General features: G+C 47.1%; 1 protein-coding gene across 2 annotated transcripts in view; it reads left to right on the top strand.

The window, feature by feature from the left end:
• Positions 1–13,746, top strand: part of zfpm2a (zinc finger protein, FOG family member 2a) — a 109,183-nt gene that overhangs the window by 34,085 nt on the left and 61,352 nt on the right. For both annotated transcript variants that reach the window (XM_027009470.2, XM_027009469.2), the window contains one exon: positions 3,034–3,129. In XM_027009470.2, coding sequence (XP_026865271.2) covers positions 3,034–3,129 — 96 coding nt within the window. The remainder of the gene's footprint in view (positions 1–3,033; positions 3,130–13,746) is intronic.

Genomic DNA, 13,746 nt, shown 5'->3' with positions numbered 1-13,746 from the left:
TCAATCATGTGATTACTGAACACTGGGAAGAAAGTGGGAACATTTTAATTATCCTTAATAGCTAATTGTTTGCATTCTGTGTCTCTCTCATGTGCGTGCTTTCGCTCTTTCTCTCTCTGTTTGTGCCTCAGCCTCTCTCTCTTTCAGTCTCACTTTGTTTTGGATTAGGAAACTCTGCATCTCCTTAAACGTGGCCGCGTCAGATTGACATTTTCAAGGGCTCGGCCGATGAATTCAGTCTGAGAGGGGGGAGGGAGCCGATATGACTTTGTTTCTACCTTGCTGGAGGAAGCATTTGTGGAAATCGCCTTTAAGCTTATTGACCTGCGTGTCCCTGGTTACCGTTAGGCCTAACAGAGGGGCTGCGCTCTGATAGGCCACTGATAGCCCTCTCACCGGCGACAGACAGACAGACAGACAGACAGACAGACACGTACACACACACTCTATCGTCTCATACTGCAATATGCAAAGCACCGATTTTTCACTAATGAGAAGGTCTTTTGCCATATTATATTCGTTGACTATAATATTTGTACCTGGAAAGCAGCTAATTTCTCAATATATGGCAAAATACTAGGGCATATATTATTAAACAAGTGATGGCCCTGCTGAAATTTCTGCCTCAGCAGTCGTAGAACCGACCTATATGGCAGGGTGCAGATTAGTCTCTGATGAATAGCATAACTCCCGGGACAGTATGTGCCAGTGTGCACGATCCCTCACACCCCCCTCCCATTCCCACCGCTCTCTTGGAATTAAAAAAATATATAGAAAACTTCATCAAGCCTGTCGACATTGTTCCCGGAGAGGTTGCCGTGGCGATTGTGTTTAAAATGCATTGCAAACTGTGTTAGATAGAAGGCAGAAAATCCTTAATCACTGGTTAATTAAGGAATCATCTTGTAGTTTCATTTCCTGAGCAGTAATTAAACAGTCGCGAGTGTGTTTCGTTACAGGGCTTAGCGTGTTCACCTCAGATCAAGGTAGTGCTTTTAATGTTATCTCCCCAGCTTTCGCTCTCTCTCCCCCCATCTCTGTCTTTCACTCCCTCCCTCTCTCTTCTCCATCTCTCTCGCTTCACCCCTTGCTTCTTATACACCTCCCAGCAACTGTTGATAGTCTGCATCGTTCTCCTCATTCTTACACATGCAGGCTCTTTTAAGGAGGCTTCCCTGGCCTGACAGTGCAAACAGGCATTCGGGGGGTTTAATAACTGTAAGGGGTGGGGGGTGGGGATAGGCACATAGAGAGAGAGAGAGAGAGAGAGAGAGACGGAAAGGAGCCGAGCCAGGCTGGAAGCCTGCGTAAGGGAATCTGGGTCGCGGCGACCTCACATGGGTAAGTAGGGCGGCGCGCAGCGCGCCCGGAGCCGCTCTGCTTTCTGCCCGCCTTTGAAGTGCGCCATGTCCTAACTGGCTTAAGCCTACCATGGAGAGGCATCTCGATCTGTAGATTAACCCGCCTGGACGGGCCCCCGCCGCCGGCCGTTCCGGTGCGTTAGCCGGGTGGCCTCCGCGCGGGTCGCGTCTTCGTTACTGCGCGGGCAGGGCAAGCGAGCGGGGTTTCTTATCAATGCCAGCCCATCGATCTTCTCCCCTTCAGAAGTAAATCTTATCGGCCGCCGCAGCATAGCAAACGTCCGCTTCTGCTTCCATTACAGCTGCGGTTCAGAGACGCTTACGTAAGTGCCCAGTTCTGTGGGAGCAGAACAGCTGTAAGAAGCCGAATACCAACTCGACCCCCTTTTTCACAGTGAAATCACTTGGATCAGAGCTGCAATGTCTTAATCCTCCGCTCAAAATGGGTGTGAATTTTCTTAACGTTTCGTTCTTATTTGTGTTACTAATATCATTAGGTGAGAAAGTTGCAAGCAGTCCCTGCTACATTTCTTCAAGGAGAAGCTGCATGTATAAGACATTGTAATACAATTCAGCTTTTTTTTTTACATTTTTGACACATGTTGTCATAAACCAGCGTCACAAAAATTGCCTCATTACTGTTAGAGCTGTTCTTATTCCCTATAGGGAAGGTCAGAGTGTCAAGCAGAATGCCTGTTGGTCCCCGACATGTGACCAGCATGGGCGTGTGGGCGCCGTTCCACCCCAGGGTCCGGACACAGGAGCTGGAGACTTGCAAGGCAAAACTTGAGCTTGACATTTGCTTTTTTTTTTTTTTTTTTTATCTTTATCTTTCCATTGGCTATCACTGTTTGTAAAACAGAGAAACTGTGGAGGCCAGACGGTTGAGATTTTTACCGTACAGACCTCGGCCACTGCCGCAGAGGACCCGTGTTACCGCTGCGCGTGTGCCATAGAACACATGGACAACCATAAACCTCTGTGAGATGGCAAACACATATATATTCAGTCTTGGCCAAGGTTCCCCTTGAACAGAGAAAGTGCCAGTCTTAAGTATTTGGGAGTGTTTACAAATGTAGCAAAGACTAATTGAAACCCACAGTTCTCTGGTAATGGGGTTAACAGTGAATATAAGTGCACTCTGAAGTGCACTCTGAGGAGGATCCGCCCAGACCTTCCCAGATCTCCACACAGCCTGACGGGCCTCCGAACGTAAAACCCAACTCCACTGCAGCTGCTCCCAGCTACGCAGTACAGACCACCAGGACAAGTACCCGGATCATTTCCGTGTGATTTCAGAATTTGAAGGACTAGTGCTTTCTGTCCATGTGAGGTTTAACATGCGTACCATGTGAGTTTGGGGTATATGTCATTGTGTCATTCGCGTTATTTCTACTGGGTACGTAATTGTTTGAATTGAGGAACGCGATGCACATCCAGCTGAATATAACTGTTGGGTTCAATGCTGCCGCAGGCGGGAATGACTTGTGATTGGTTTTTTTCCAGCTCCGCAGTGACCGTAGCTTACATGAAATAGCATTTCTGCATCCTTAAGACATACTCACAATCGCTAATCCACAGCTGTGGGGGTCACGGCTCCTTCCGAGATCTGGAGACAGACACGTCGGGGGAAAAAAGGGAATAACCCCCGCTTCTTCTCTCCTTGTTCCAGAGAACAGCAGCAGAGAGTTGGGGAACACGGATGTGGATGGAGTGAACGACAAGACCAGACCCCCCACTCTGGAAGCAGAAGAGTGGGACGGCCCAAGTAAGTGTCCTGGACTAGCCGTGGCGTGGTGGCCCTTTGGCTCCGCACGCCCAAGTTTGTCTCCTGCATCGTGCACTTAATGAACAGCGAAGGGAAAGGTCGCGTCTGCTCATGCGTGGGAGCAGATAGCCGTGTCGCTCCTAGCGCCGCTACTGACTTTCAGTCAAAGTCAGATACGGTGTCATTCGAGGTCACATTATACTTTTAACGGTGTGGTTTTATCGTAGTCTACATAGCGCCCAGCGAACATCATTCAGGGTTAGAAGACATCTGAGTGAGGAACCTTGACTGTAACAGGCTGGAGATTCATCCTCCACTACAGCGACCGTGTTACCATCGCCGCTTACGGAGAATCGCGGGCTGAGATCAGCTTTTCGACGTGGCCTCGATCTTACATTTTTAAAGGACCGAACACGTGGCCAAGCCTTCAGTGACGGGGCTTTCGAGGTCCTATCTGGCCAGGTCTGGTTGACATCAGATTGTCCCTGGCCTTTCTTCGAGCTCACAGCCCATTAGGCGGTGGCTAGTAATCGCTTGTAAGCGGCCCATTACGACACGGTTTAAACGAATCCATCTGGGATCGAGGGGATTGGAGCTGTTCAATGGCAGGGCATCTGAAGATATCCTTGACAAGGCTGCCGTACAGAGGTACAAACCCTGAGCTCCGAGAAGCTTTTAACAAGGGCCAAAATTAGTAGCCAAAGCTTCATCGTTTGGATTAAAACTTTTCCACGGAAGTCTGGCTACGCCGAACCTTCTGTAAACAAACCGCATTCTGTATTAGAAACGCTGTCCTTACGCCTTCGCTCCCCGGCTGCTTCCCTGGGTGCACCTGTCTTCCAGGTGCGATTTACAGGTGTGCAGTTTCACACTGCAGCCAAATTGCTGCCATCATACAGAGTGTTAGCCACCTGTGCCCCTCTGCGTTGAAGACGGGCAGGCTCACGAGTAACATCTGGTCAACGGCGGTCCTGTGGTCAGAAGTTCGGCGCCAATGAATGGGAGAGTTGTCACAGAGTCTGAATATGGCTACCGCAAAACTGCGCGGCAAGCAGAAAAGCTATGCTGAGTTTTTTGACCGAGTCAACGTATACATGCATGTCGATTCTAACAAAGTAACAAGTTTATGACGAGGGTTTGGCATTTCAACAGTAGTTGGGATCTTACTGCACTGAATTTCACAAGGCTGATCAAAATGCCTTTTTGAAATGATCATAGATAAGACTTTGATGTGGTTTTTTTTTTTTTCTTCTAGGGCATGAACATAAACATGCCTTTTAGTAAACAGAGAGACGTGTGTAAAAACCCAGCAGCTGCATGCTTCAGTGGTCCCATGAGCATCTTAAGTTGGACTAAATTGCATTCTGAGGAAAGCCAATGCAGACCATTGGAACGATGGACTTAAATTAACTTATTATCACCAATGAATTATAAGTAAAGTTAGCAGGGTTGAATGGAATGGATTAAATAGCTTTACTCCAAAGCTTTATTGCATGTGTGCTTCCACATGGACTGTGCACCCCCAACAGAAAGCTTATGACACACACACGCACACACACACAGACACACACACACGCATAAAAACATATTTATCTTTTCTTCTTGAGGAATCTCATTTTACCATGTAGATTTTCCCCCCATGCTTTCTCAGAGGGTTTGAAGAGAAAAAAAAATAGTTTTATCTTGGTTTTTTCCTCCTCTCTCTCTCTCTCTCTCTCTCTCTCTCTCTCTCTCTCTCTCTCTCTCTCTTCTTAAAAGTCACTTCATCAAAGTGATGGATAATGCATCGAACAAGATAGCAACACCAGCAATTACTGCTCGCCAGTGGCGTCACATTGCTGAATGCACAAAATATGATTCCCCTTTTAATGCATATGACCTCCAGAATTTATTGCAGGTACATACAGTTATTTTTATATACGAAAAAAAAAAGAGGGAAAAAAAGTGGATTTGGGCAAGTTGGCGGCTGGGAAGCCCCCCGGGGTGTGTATTTTACACTGACAGTGAATCAGTGTTATCAGCACCTATCAGATAATGCATTTATCATTAAATTTCACATTTGCATTTCAATCTGCGGAAGGAAATGAGCGTTGGCAGTGGGCGATAAGAGCACGGCGACGGCGGTAATAAACCATCACTCTGATCAGGCGGCGGGCGAGGCTGAGGGGGTCAGGCCCGCAACCGCGGGGGGCACAGAGGGGAGGAGGGGGAAGGAGGAGAAGAAAAAAACGGAGGAAGCATCACGTTCGGACCAGGACTGCAGAAACGCTGATCTTCAAATTGGGCTTTTGAAAAAGAAGCAGAGGAGGAATAAGAAAGAAGGGGGTGGTAGATACTGTAGCTTAGGGTGACTGTAATTATCAGTCCTGTCCAGTCATCAGAGAGAGAGAGAGAGAGAGAGAGAGAGAGACAGACAGACAGACAGACACTGAACAGTTGAACTAACCTTTCGTGCACATTTTATTGAGAAAAGAAATGATTGCTTTGCTGGTGTTACACGTTTTCTGAAAGTCCAACCGGAAAGGATCAGATCCAGGTTATGCCTGGTTCTGGCCTAGGAAATTCTTGTTTACATCATATTATTTGCAAGTTATTTTTTATATGTCTGGAAAACTTGAACTCAGAATCAATTTTGACTCTTGCTTATTCAAGAGCGTCACAGTGCAAAGCTCATTATAATGCAGTACCTTTATTATGCACTTAAACTATATTTCTGGCATTTATGGCGATTGTTACACTATGATACTTCTGTGAAAGCTGGCCCAGATCTACCTAATTAATTACCTAATTTGCCTGATTCATCTTAGTTTTGAATTACATTTTTCAGACAGGCAGAGATTTCACCAATAGCACCGACGCTTGTCCATGTTACTGATAATCTTGTTACATTACCCAGATAAGATCTCATCTGCATACACGCAACACCCCCCAACATCCCCCCCACCTTTTTCACAGACACTCACATTAGTGTCACAGACCATCGGGGGAATGTTACGTGCTTGGGGATTTCTGGGAGAACAGAATGTAAATGAGAGGCATCCCGTGGTCGCCCAATGGGAAGTGGTCCACCCCGAAAACAGGAAATGACACGGCTCCGAAAATGACAACATTGTGTTTTATGCAGGAGTACAGTGTGCAGGGCATTAATCTCTGCACGTAATAAGCACATTAACTTTCACATCATGTCTTCCCTGAAAGGCCATTTCCCCCTTTTCATCTTTCCCATTGTGTCGGAAAAGTCAGATGAGCATGTTATAATTTGAATAAAGTGGAAAATCAGACAATCAAATATGAACATCTGAAATGACATGACTTCCTGTTCAAAGCGATTAAAAGCAAATTTATTTAGTTTGAGGCAGTCGATCCTGTTATCGCTCTCTTTTTGTGAATGCTCAGATCCGGAACGTTCCAATCCCCTTTGTTATTCCTAGGCTTAAGTTAGAGTAGGTGCGATTACGATCGGTAACAGATAATTCTTAATCACTCCCAGCAAGGGTATCTGAATGGAAGTATAATGGCCATTACATCTAAAAGAGGGAGTGTTTCTTAATGAAGTGACTTTGACCAAGTCCACCTACTGTGAAGAATCCATTAAAACCAACTCTGCAATCCGTCTCCGGTGCTAGAAGTGACCAAGGCCAACTCATCGCCCTAATTGGACTCCTCCTGTAATCCTTGTATCACAGTATCACTGTGAACATTGTCTGTCTCAAGTGCTTGGGTTTACCGAGGTCCTCCAGCATTCCACCTTTCAGAAACTACAGTAGAGGTGGTTCCTTGGGCAAGAACCTGGAAAACCTCCTTGCTGAACCATAATGATGTGGTTCCTCAGGGAAGAACCTGGAGAACCTCCCTGCTGAACCATAATAAACGTGGTTCCTCAGGGAAGAACCTGGAGAACCTCCCTGCATGCTCCTCAGTAGCCACTTGTTGGACACGTTCGCTTATCTCCTCCGTCTTCCGCTCTGTTCTGCCTCGTCATGGATGTTTGCAGCCTCGTGTACATTAGTGGTGATGGCTTGTACAGCAATTTGCTAATTATCACGGACTTGCTTGATACACATCTCGACATGTTCCTCAAGGCAGAAAGAAGCTGGTGGTGGGGGGTAATGAGGCACTGCTCAGGCTATTCCTATTGGCTGGGCCAGTAGATTATACTCCAGTGAACAGCCTTAGAAGCCCGTCTTATATGTTGCACAGAAGCATATCACTACCATCACTACTACTGTATTTCTACAGTATTCTAGATCATTGGTACATTGGACTCTAACCTACTCTACTAGCTGGGGTGTATTCTATGAGTAGATGACAAAGCTCTTTTGTAAGTCGCTCTGGATAAGATTGTCTGCTAAATGCCGTAAATGTAAAATGGTTTCTTTTACGCTGAGCCTTTGGATGACACCGAGTGAAATACGGGGTGGAAATGACGAGTAATTAGGCCTGGGTCACATTGCACTCGCTGAAGGGTGAAGAACGGACGAGGAAGCCTGCACATGAGAAACTATAAACGACAGTGACTGTCAGCAACCATGGAGTCTAAAGAACGGGTCAAAATAAGGTGCAGTTTAATAAACACGAAACAGTGTATATTTCTTCATTATGTGAGTCATAGCATGAATACGTGCCCCACCTGGATTGGCTGGATTATTACGGTTGTCACGGTAGATGAATGTGTTTTAGAAGCCAGGTTAGATCTCAGTTTATCCTAATTAGGACGTTTATTCAAGATATACTGGCAAAACGTCTGTGACTCACGCTGATGGTTCTGTTGCATCTCTCATTCCTTTCACCTACCTTATCCCAACCCAATATGTTAAATAACACAACTAAAACTGCTATAGGGCAAATTGAGGTCATATTTAAACCCCTCCCCCAGTGGTACATCTAGTACATCTAGCTAACTAGGAACTAGGAAGCTCTTTTGTAGTTTTTCTTCTCGTAAGAATTATTCCGAGTGGTCAAGGTGTCTGAACCACCCAGTGAGCATTAAGTAACCCACACCTAGAGCTTATCACCCGTCGGCCAGATCTGTGAGCCTCACAAACTTCAGAGCAGGTGAAGCTCTGTGCCCGGTTGAGCCTGACCCATCCCTCCATGCCAGCTGGGTGCCAGCCACTGGCCTTGGCCCAGTTTGCAAGCAGACTGCCGGGAAGTAGCTGTGGGATCAGCGGAGGGGAGGGGGGGCGGGGTTACGTATCAGATCAGGCTGCTCTCTCTGCCCAATTGGGAGGCAGCTACAGGGGTACAAAGCAGCTCCCTGCCCCCTCCCAATCCCCTGCTTGTTCCACCCCAGGCAACCAGCAAGTCCAGCTCCCTGTAGCACACAAGGTAGTGCCCACCTCAGCTTTCAACACACATATGTCACACTAAGTGAATCGGAGGAGCAGATGGGCGCAGCGGCACGGCAGGTGCCCCGGCAAATGTTTGCGTTTGCCGCGCTGCTATTTATATCGCCGAGAAATGGCCCGGGCACAAATATTTGCGGAGAGCCGGCGGGAACTCTCTCTTTTGACGTGCGTCAGGAAGATCCATGAGCAGGTTGCGCCGCCCCAGACCCAGAAACAAACAGATGGCACTTAGAGGGTCAATGTCGCTAGCATGAAATTCATGTCTGGATTTCAGGAGACGAGGTCGGGGGCACAAGCCTCTCCAGTGGAATCATGGGAGGAGATGGAGAGAAGTTAGCTCAATAAAAAAAAAAAATGCTTAAATCATTATTTGAAAGCTCTGTGGAAGTTTTCGGAGTTTTTTTTTTCCGATTTCCTTGGACGAGCCCGGTAAATGATGTCCGACGGCATCTCTTTGAATTGCACATAAATTTCGCCCGCGGTATGTGGGAATGACCCAAACAGGTAAATACTGTAAGCAGCAGCATCGAAGTCTTCCTCCAGCTACCAGACACCTGCCAACAACTGTTCACACAGCCAAAGACTTTTTTTTCCTTCCCCTTTCACTACTTTCCTAAAAAAATAAATTTGCCTAATTATTCGCAGATGTCCGTTCACTCAGGGTGTCGTCAGAAGGGTTACGAGAGGCAGAACGCGCAGCCCAGATGCAGATTAGGGACTCCTGGAGATGAGGGTGTAAAGGGGATTTAATGGTACGATGGATTAGAGAAATCCTTGTAACAATGTTAAATAATTATAGTTCCAGCCGAGATCAAAGAGCCATTGATTGAACCCCTCAAGCCTTTAACACACGGGGGGGGGGGGGGTGAGAGAGAGAGGGGGAAAGAGAGAGAGAGAGATGGAGGGGGAGAAAAAGAGAGCAAGTGAGGAAGTCTTAGAAAGCAGAGACTGGTAAACTGCCGGCGAGGCCGGGAATGGCGACGGCGACGGATCACGTGGCGGAAAGGCTCGGATTAAAAAGGCGAGGCACTCCGCCCGGCTCGGGCCTCGGCGAGAGCGCGTCCCGGGGTCCGAGCCGCCGCCAGGGCCGACACCCGCGACAGCCGGAACTCCCAGGCGGCAGGCACCCGGAGGGAGCATCGGCGGGGCACGCTAGGCGTCTTAATGCGCCTCGCCCCAGAGATTTCGACGCGTGAAGGAGCGTGCAGGTTGGAGAGGAAGCTTTTTGGCGCGGAGTTGTTTGCTCCCGATCTAATCGCGGAGCGGCGGCACGGTTCGCCGCCGCGCTGTCTCCCAGCGAGAGCGTCTTCTTCCTGCCTTTCACTCAGCTTTAGCGGCGAGCGCTTCAGCTAGTCAGGCAGAGACGGGGGCAAGGGGTGGGGGGCTTTTGTGGCGAAATCGCATCACCGAGCCAGTAGAATCCAGCGCTCGCCTTGTATGTGCGTGGCGCACTGTTTGGAAACGGCATCGCAACGTTGCCCTTATTATAGCAGAGGGTCTTAATTAGGCCCAGTCCAGATGTGTTATGTAAGGGCAAACATGCTTCCTCATTCACAAACACGCACAAAGCAGATTTGTTGCCGGGCAATAACAAAAGGTAAAAACTATTAGCCATGCAGAGATGTCCATTTTTATTTATTTGATATGGCAATTTAGGATACAAGATTGTAGTTTGAGAATCACTTAGGGAATAGCATTTAGCATAATATTACAAAAAGGTATTTTTTAAAATAATGTAATTATTTAAAGAGCATAATGTTTTTAATAGTTTTGTAATAACAGCCAGTGCTTCTCTAACTCTCAGAAAATCTTAGAGATCCTAGCCCCTCAGCTAAACTAAAATCTAGACTGAAAACATTGTTCTTTAAATTGATGTTTCAGATTTTTCTTAATCACTGTAAATTGCCTTCAAATTGTATGCTTTATACCTTTTTAAATGCCTGTGTAGTTGGTCTTATTTTTTTTAACTCTCTTTATTTTGTCTTATACTTCTAAGAACCGTATGCTCTTAGTGTTTGAAGCAATATCCCTGTATGAAGCAATACAAATGACCTCGGTGTCAAATATACAAAAAAAAAAAAAACTTACCTTGTCTTACCGTGCCTTTAAAAAGTCCCTCCCTAAGAAAGGCGCACACACACTCACACCCTCAAAATAAGGCACAGTGTCTGATTGGGGCGATGAAATATGCAACAAGAGATTAGACAAATCACTCCGCTCGCAGTCTTAAAGTGCCCTGATGCAAATTTAGCCACTGATCCGATACGCTAAGAGGCTTTAAGAGAAAACTTTATGCTTGTTAGTTATGGAAGCAATCTGGAATAGGCCTAATGCAATCTGAAGGCACTAAATACACTCCCCATTATAATCGAAACAAAGATACGACTATTCTATTTCATCACGGAGCGATGCGTTAAGACCGTATGAGCAGTGGTCTCCGCCAGCCAGGAAGCTGTTGAAAGTGCGGAGACCGTGTAGCGGGGTTCGCCCTTTCCGTTCTCTGCGCGGAAAGACCAAGCAACCCGCCATCCCATCTTTGTTTGCCCCCCCCCCCCACCCCCGCCTTCCGTCGACAAGCAGCGTGCGATTAATTCAACAGGATTTGAAATTCTGCGGCTAAATACGGCGGCGATGTTTTGACACGGCTCGGGGCAGAATTTCTCGCCTCAGGGATCTGTGCGCGAGGCTGGATGCTGTCGCGTGCCTCCAGGTGTTTAGCATCCTGCAGCGCAACACGTTCCAGACGGCGCCCAAACCAGCGCACTCGTTTCGCCCTTCTTCTTAACATCTGAAGATTGTAGTCTGACTTTTTTTTTATTGTAATAAGGTGCTTATGGTGTGAATTTAATGTAATTACTATTTAGACAGTTTAGCCTAGGTCCTGTGGAAGGGTGGTTTTTGTTTTTGTTTTTTTTACACACACTGGATAATATACACTTGTATTTATTGTACGTGCATAATTTAAAATATTTTATATATGTTTCCATGAATTGACAAAAGCTGTGATTTTTATTAGAACACTGTTGGATATATTAGTTTATATTCATTTAAAGGACGGCCACAAATGTTATTACATTTTTCTGACCACATCACTGATTTACACACACACACACACACACACAGACTGAAATGCTACCATACTACACTTTTGCTGTTAGATTTGCTGTTAGTTTCAGAAAGGAACTCCTACAGCTTCAGGCTGTCCATTTCTGGTCTAACTCTCCCACAGGGAATCAAATACGAGGAAGTGACGTGAGAGTAAGGGGCGGGGAATGGGCGGGGAGGGCTTTATGGAGGAATCTAGCAAAAAAAGGCCCCTCCCACACCCGCAGCCGCAGCTTGCTTACTTGCGGCTCTTGGGTTGCGACATAAATACAGACGTTTATTAACCACTGTTATTATCGACGATAACTAAAGAATGGGTAATATTTGTAATAATAATAATACTGGTAGAAGTTGAAAAATGATACTTTACTTCTCACTGTGAGAGTGTTACGGTATTCAATTATGCAGTTTTCATTGGCATATTAATCATCTTTTCACCAAACATGCTGGCGTTAATTAAAGCAAAGCGCGGATAAAGACGTGTTGCCGGATCATCACTCTGTTTATCGCTGCTCACACACCCGCAGTTAGGCAAATTCAGCCTGTGAGAGGAATTTCAATGTCCTCCCCCTGCCTTTTATTCCCACCATGTTTGGCAATCTGCGTGTGTGTGTGGGGGGGGGTGTAGAGAGAAATTGAGGGGGGGGGGGGGGGGGGGGGGGGGGGCTACATTTTCATGAACATGTGCAAGCATGTGCTGCGCTGTGCTGCATGTGATGGGAAGTGGGAAAGAGGGAGCAGGAATACGGGAGCGCGGGAAGCAGCGCGGCCTCTCGGCAGTCCAGGAGAGACTCCTCCATTGTGAGGAGGTCTGCATGCTTATAGAGACGAATTGTGTTGTAATTAGTTGCAGCAGACTGATGTTGCCTTCTTCTTGCTTATCGTGTGTGGGTGTGTGTGTGGGTGGGTGTGTGCATGAGAAAGAGAGGGAAGGAGTTCTGAACCTGCCTGTGTCAGCTGCTTGGGTGACTCACCCCTGCCTGCTGTCAGAGTAAACGCAATCTGAAATAGATGTTCAGCTTATTGTCTGTCTGATATCAGCATTTACACCGCATCACATTAGATGCCTGGACAAATATGTAGCTCTCAGAAAATCGCTCCTGTCCTTACACCGACATCCAATCCATGGACTGTCTAACCATCTTGTTTAGAGTAGAAGGCATGTATCCACATGTATCTGCATGTATTTAGATGTCAGGGCACTTTGGTAACCTTGAGCGTGAGCTTCTTTGCATAATGAACTCTGCAATGTTGTTGTTGTTTTTGGTTTGTTTTTTTTTAAAGTACGACAAAGGTGTAAAGTTGGGGTCAGGAACAGGCATAGGTTTACTATGGAGAAGCTAGGGTGGGGTGGGGTGGGGGTATTGGAGTTCTCCCTCCTCTCCCCTCAGCTCCTCGCTGAGCAGATTGTGGACGAGCAACGGCCTCCAGAAGCAGTCAAACAGGGGCGCGTTGGGGTTTAACCCCCCCAAAATCTTCTACTCCTCTTGCCATCACAACGAAAGTGCAGTGTAATCGCCACACTGGCCTCGCACGCGGACATGTGCTCTCACCCGGACGCCTGCTCATAAAAGTGCGTGTTTGAGCAGAACCCGTGTTTGCCCCCCCCCCCCCCCCCCCCCCCGGATACTGCCCCCACACCCGCTAGCCCCTCCCCCTCCTCCACAAGACTTCCTGCGCCACGACCTCTACTTGGGTGCCACGTTTGCCCGAGTCGGTACACACTTGAGCGGAATGCAGGCCCAGAGCGGAGAGGCCTCGTCATAGGAAGGGTGAGAGGGAGAGAAAAGGAGAAAGAGAGAGGAAAGAGGGAAAGAGGGAGGAAGACGCGGAGGGAAGAGAGAGAGAGAGAGAGAGAGAGAGAGAGAGAGTCAAAAAACCTCCACGTAACAATGCCAGAGAAAAATCAGAACATTTTCCAGCGAAAGATGGGCCATTTCCAAATCCTTGTGCCCTATCAGACAAATTAAAGTAAATCAAGCATGAAATGAAGCAGGAGAGCCTGGAGATAAGACTCCTTTAAGTCGTTTCCAGATTAGGATAGAGAGAGAGGTGCATCTGCTCCCTGGCAGCCAAGGAGGCTAGCTTCCCATTTCACAATAGCAGCCCGTGTATAGGATTACTTTTCCCTGTCAGTGACATGAGGGGAGCAAAAAGAGAAACA

The sequence above is a fragment of the Electrophorus electricus genome, chromosome 5 (assembly GCF_013358815.1).
Source record: "Electrophorus electricus isolate fEleEle1 chromosome 5, fEleEle1.pri, whole genome shotgun sequence".
Taxonomy (NCBI): Eukaryota; Metazoa; Chordata; class Actinopteri; order Gymnotiformes; family Gymnotidae; genus Electrophorus; species Electrophorus electricus.
Note: the sequence above shows the minus strand (reverse complement) of the source record. Positions and strands in the feature narration are given on the sequence as shown.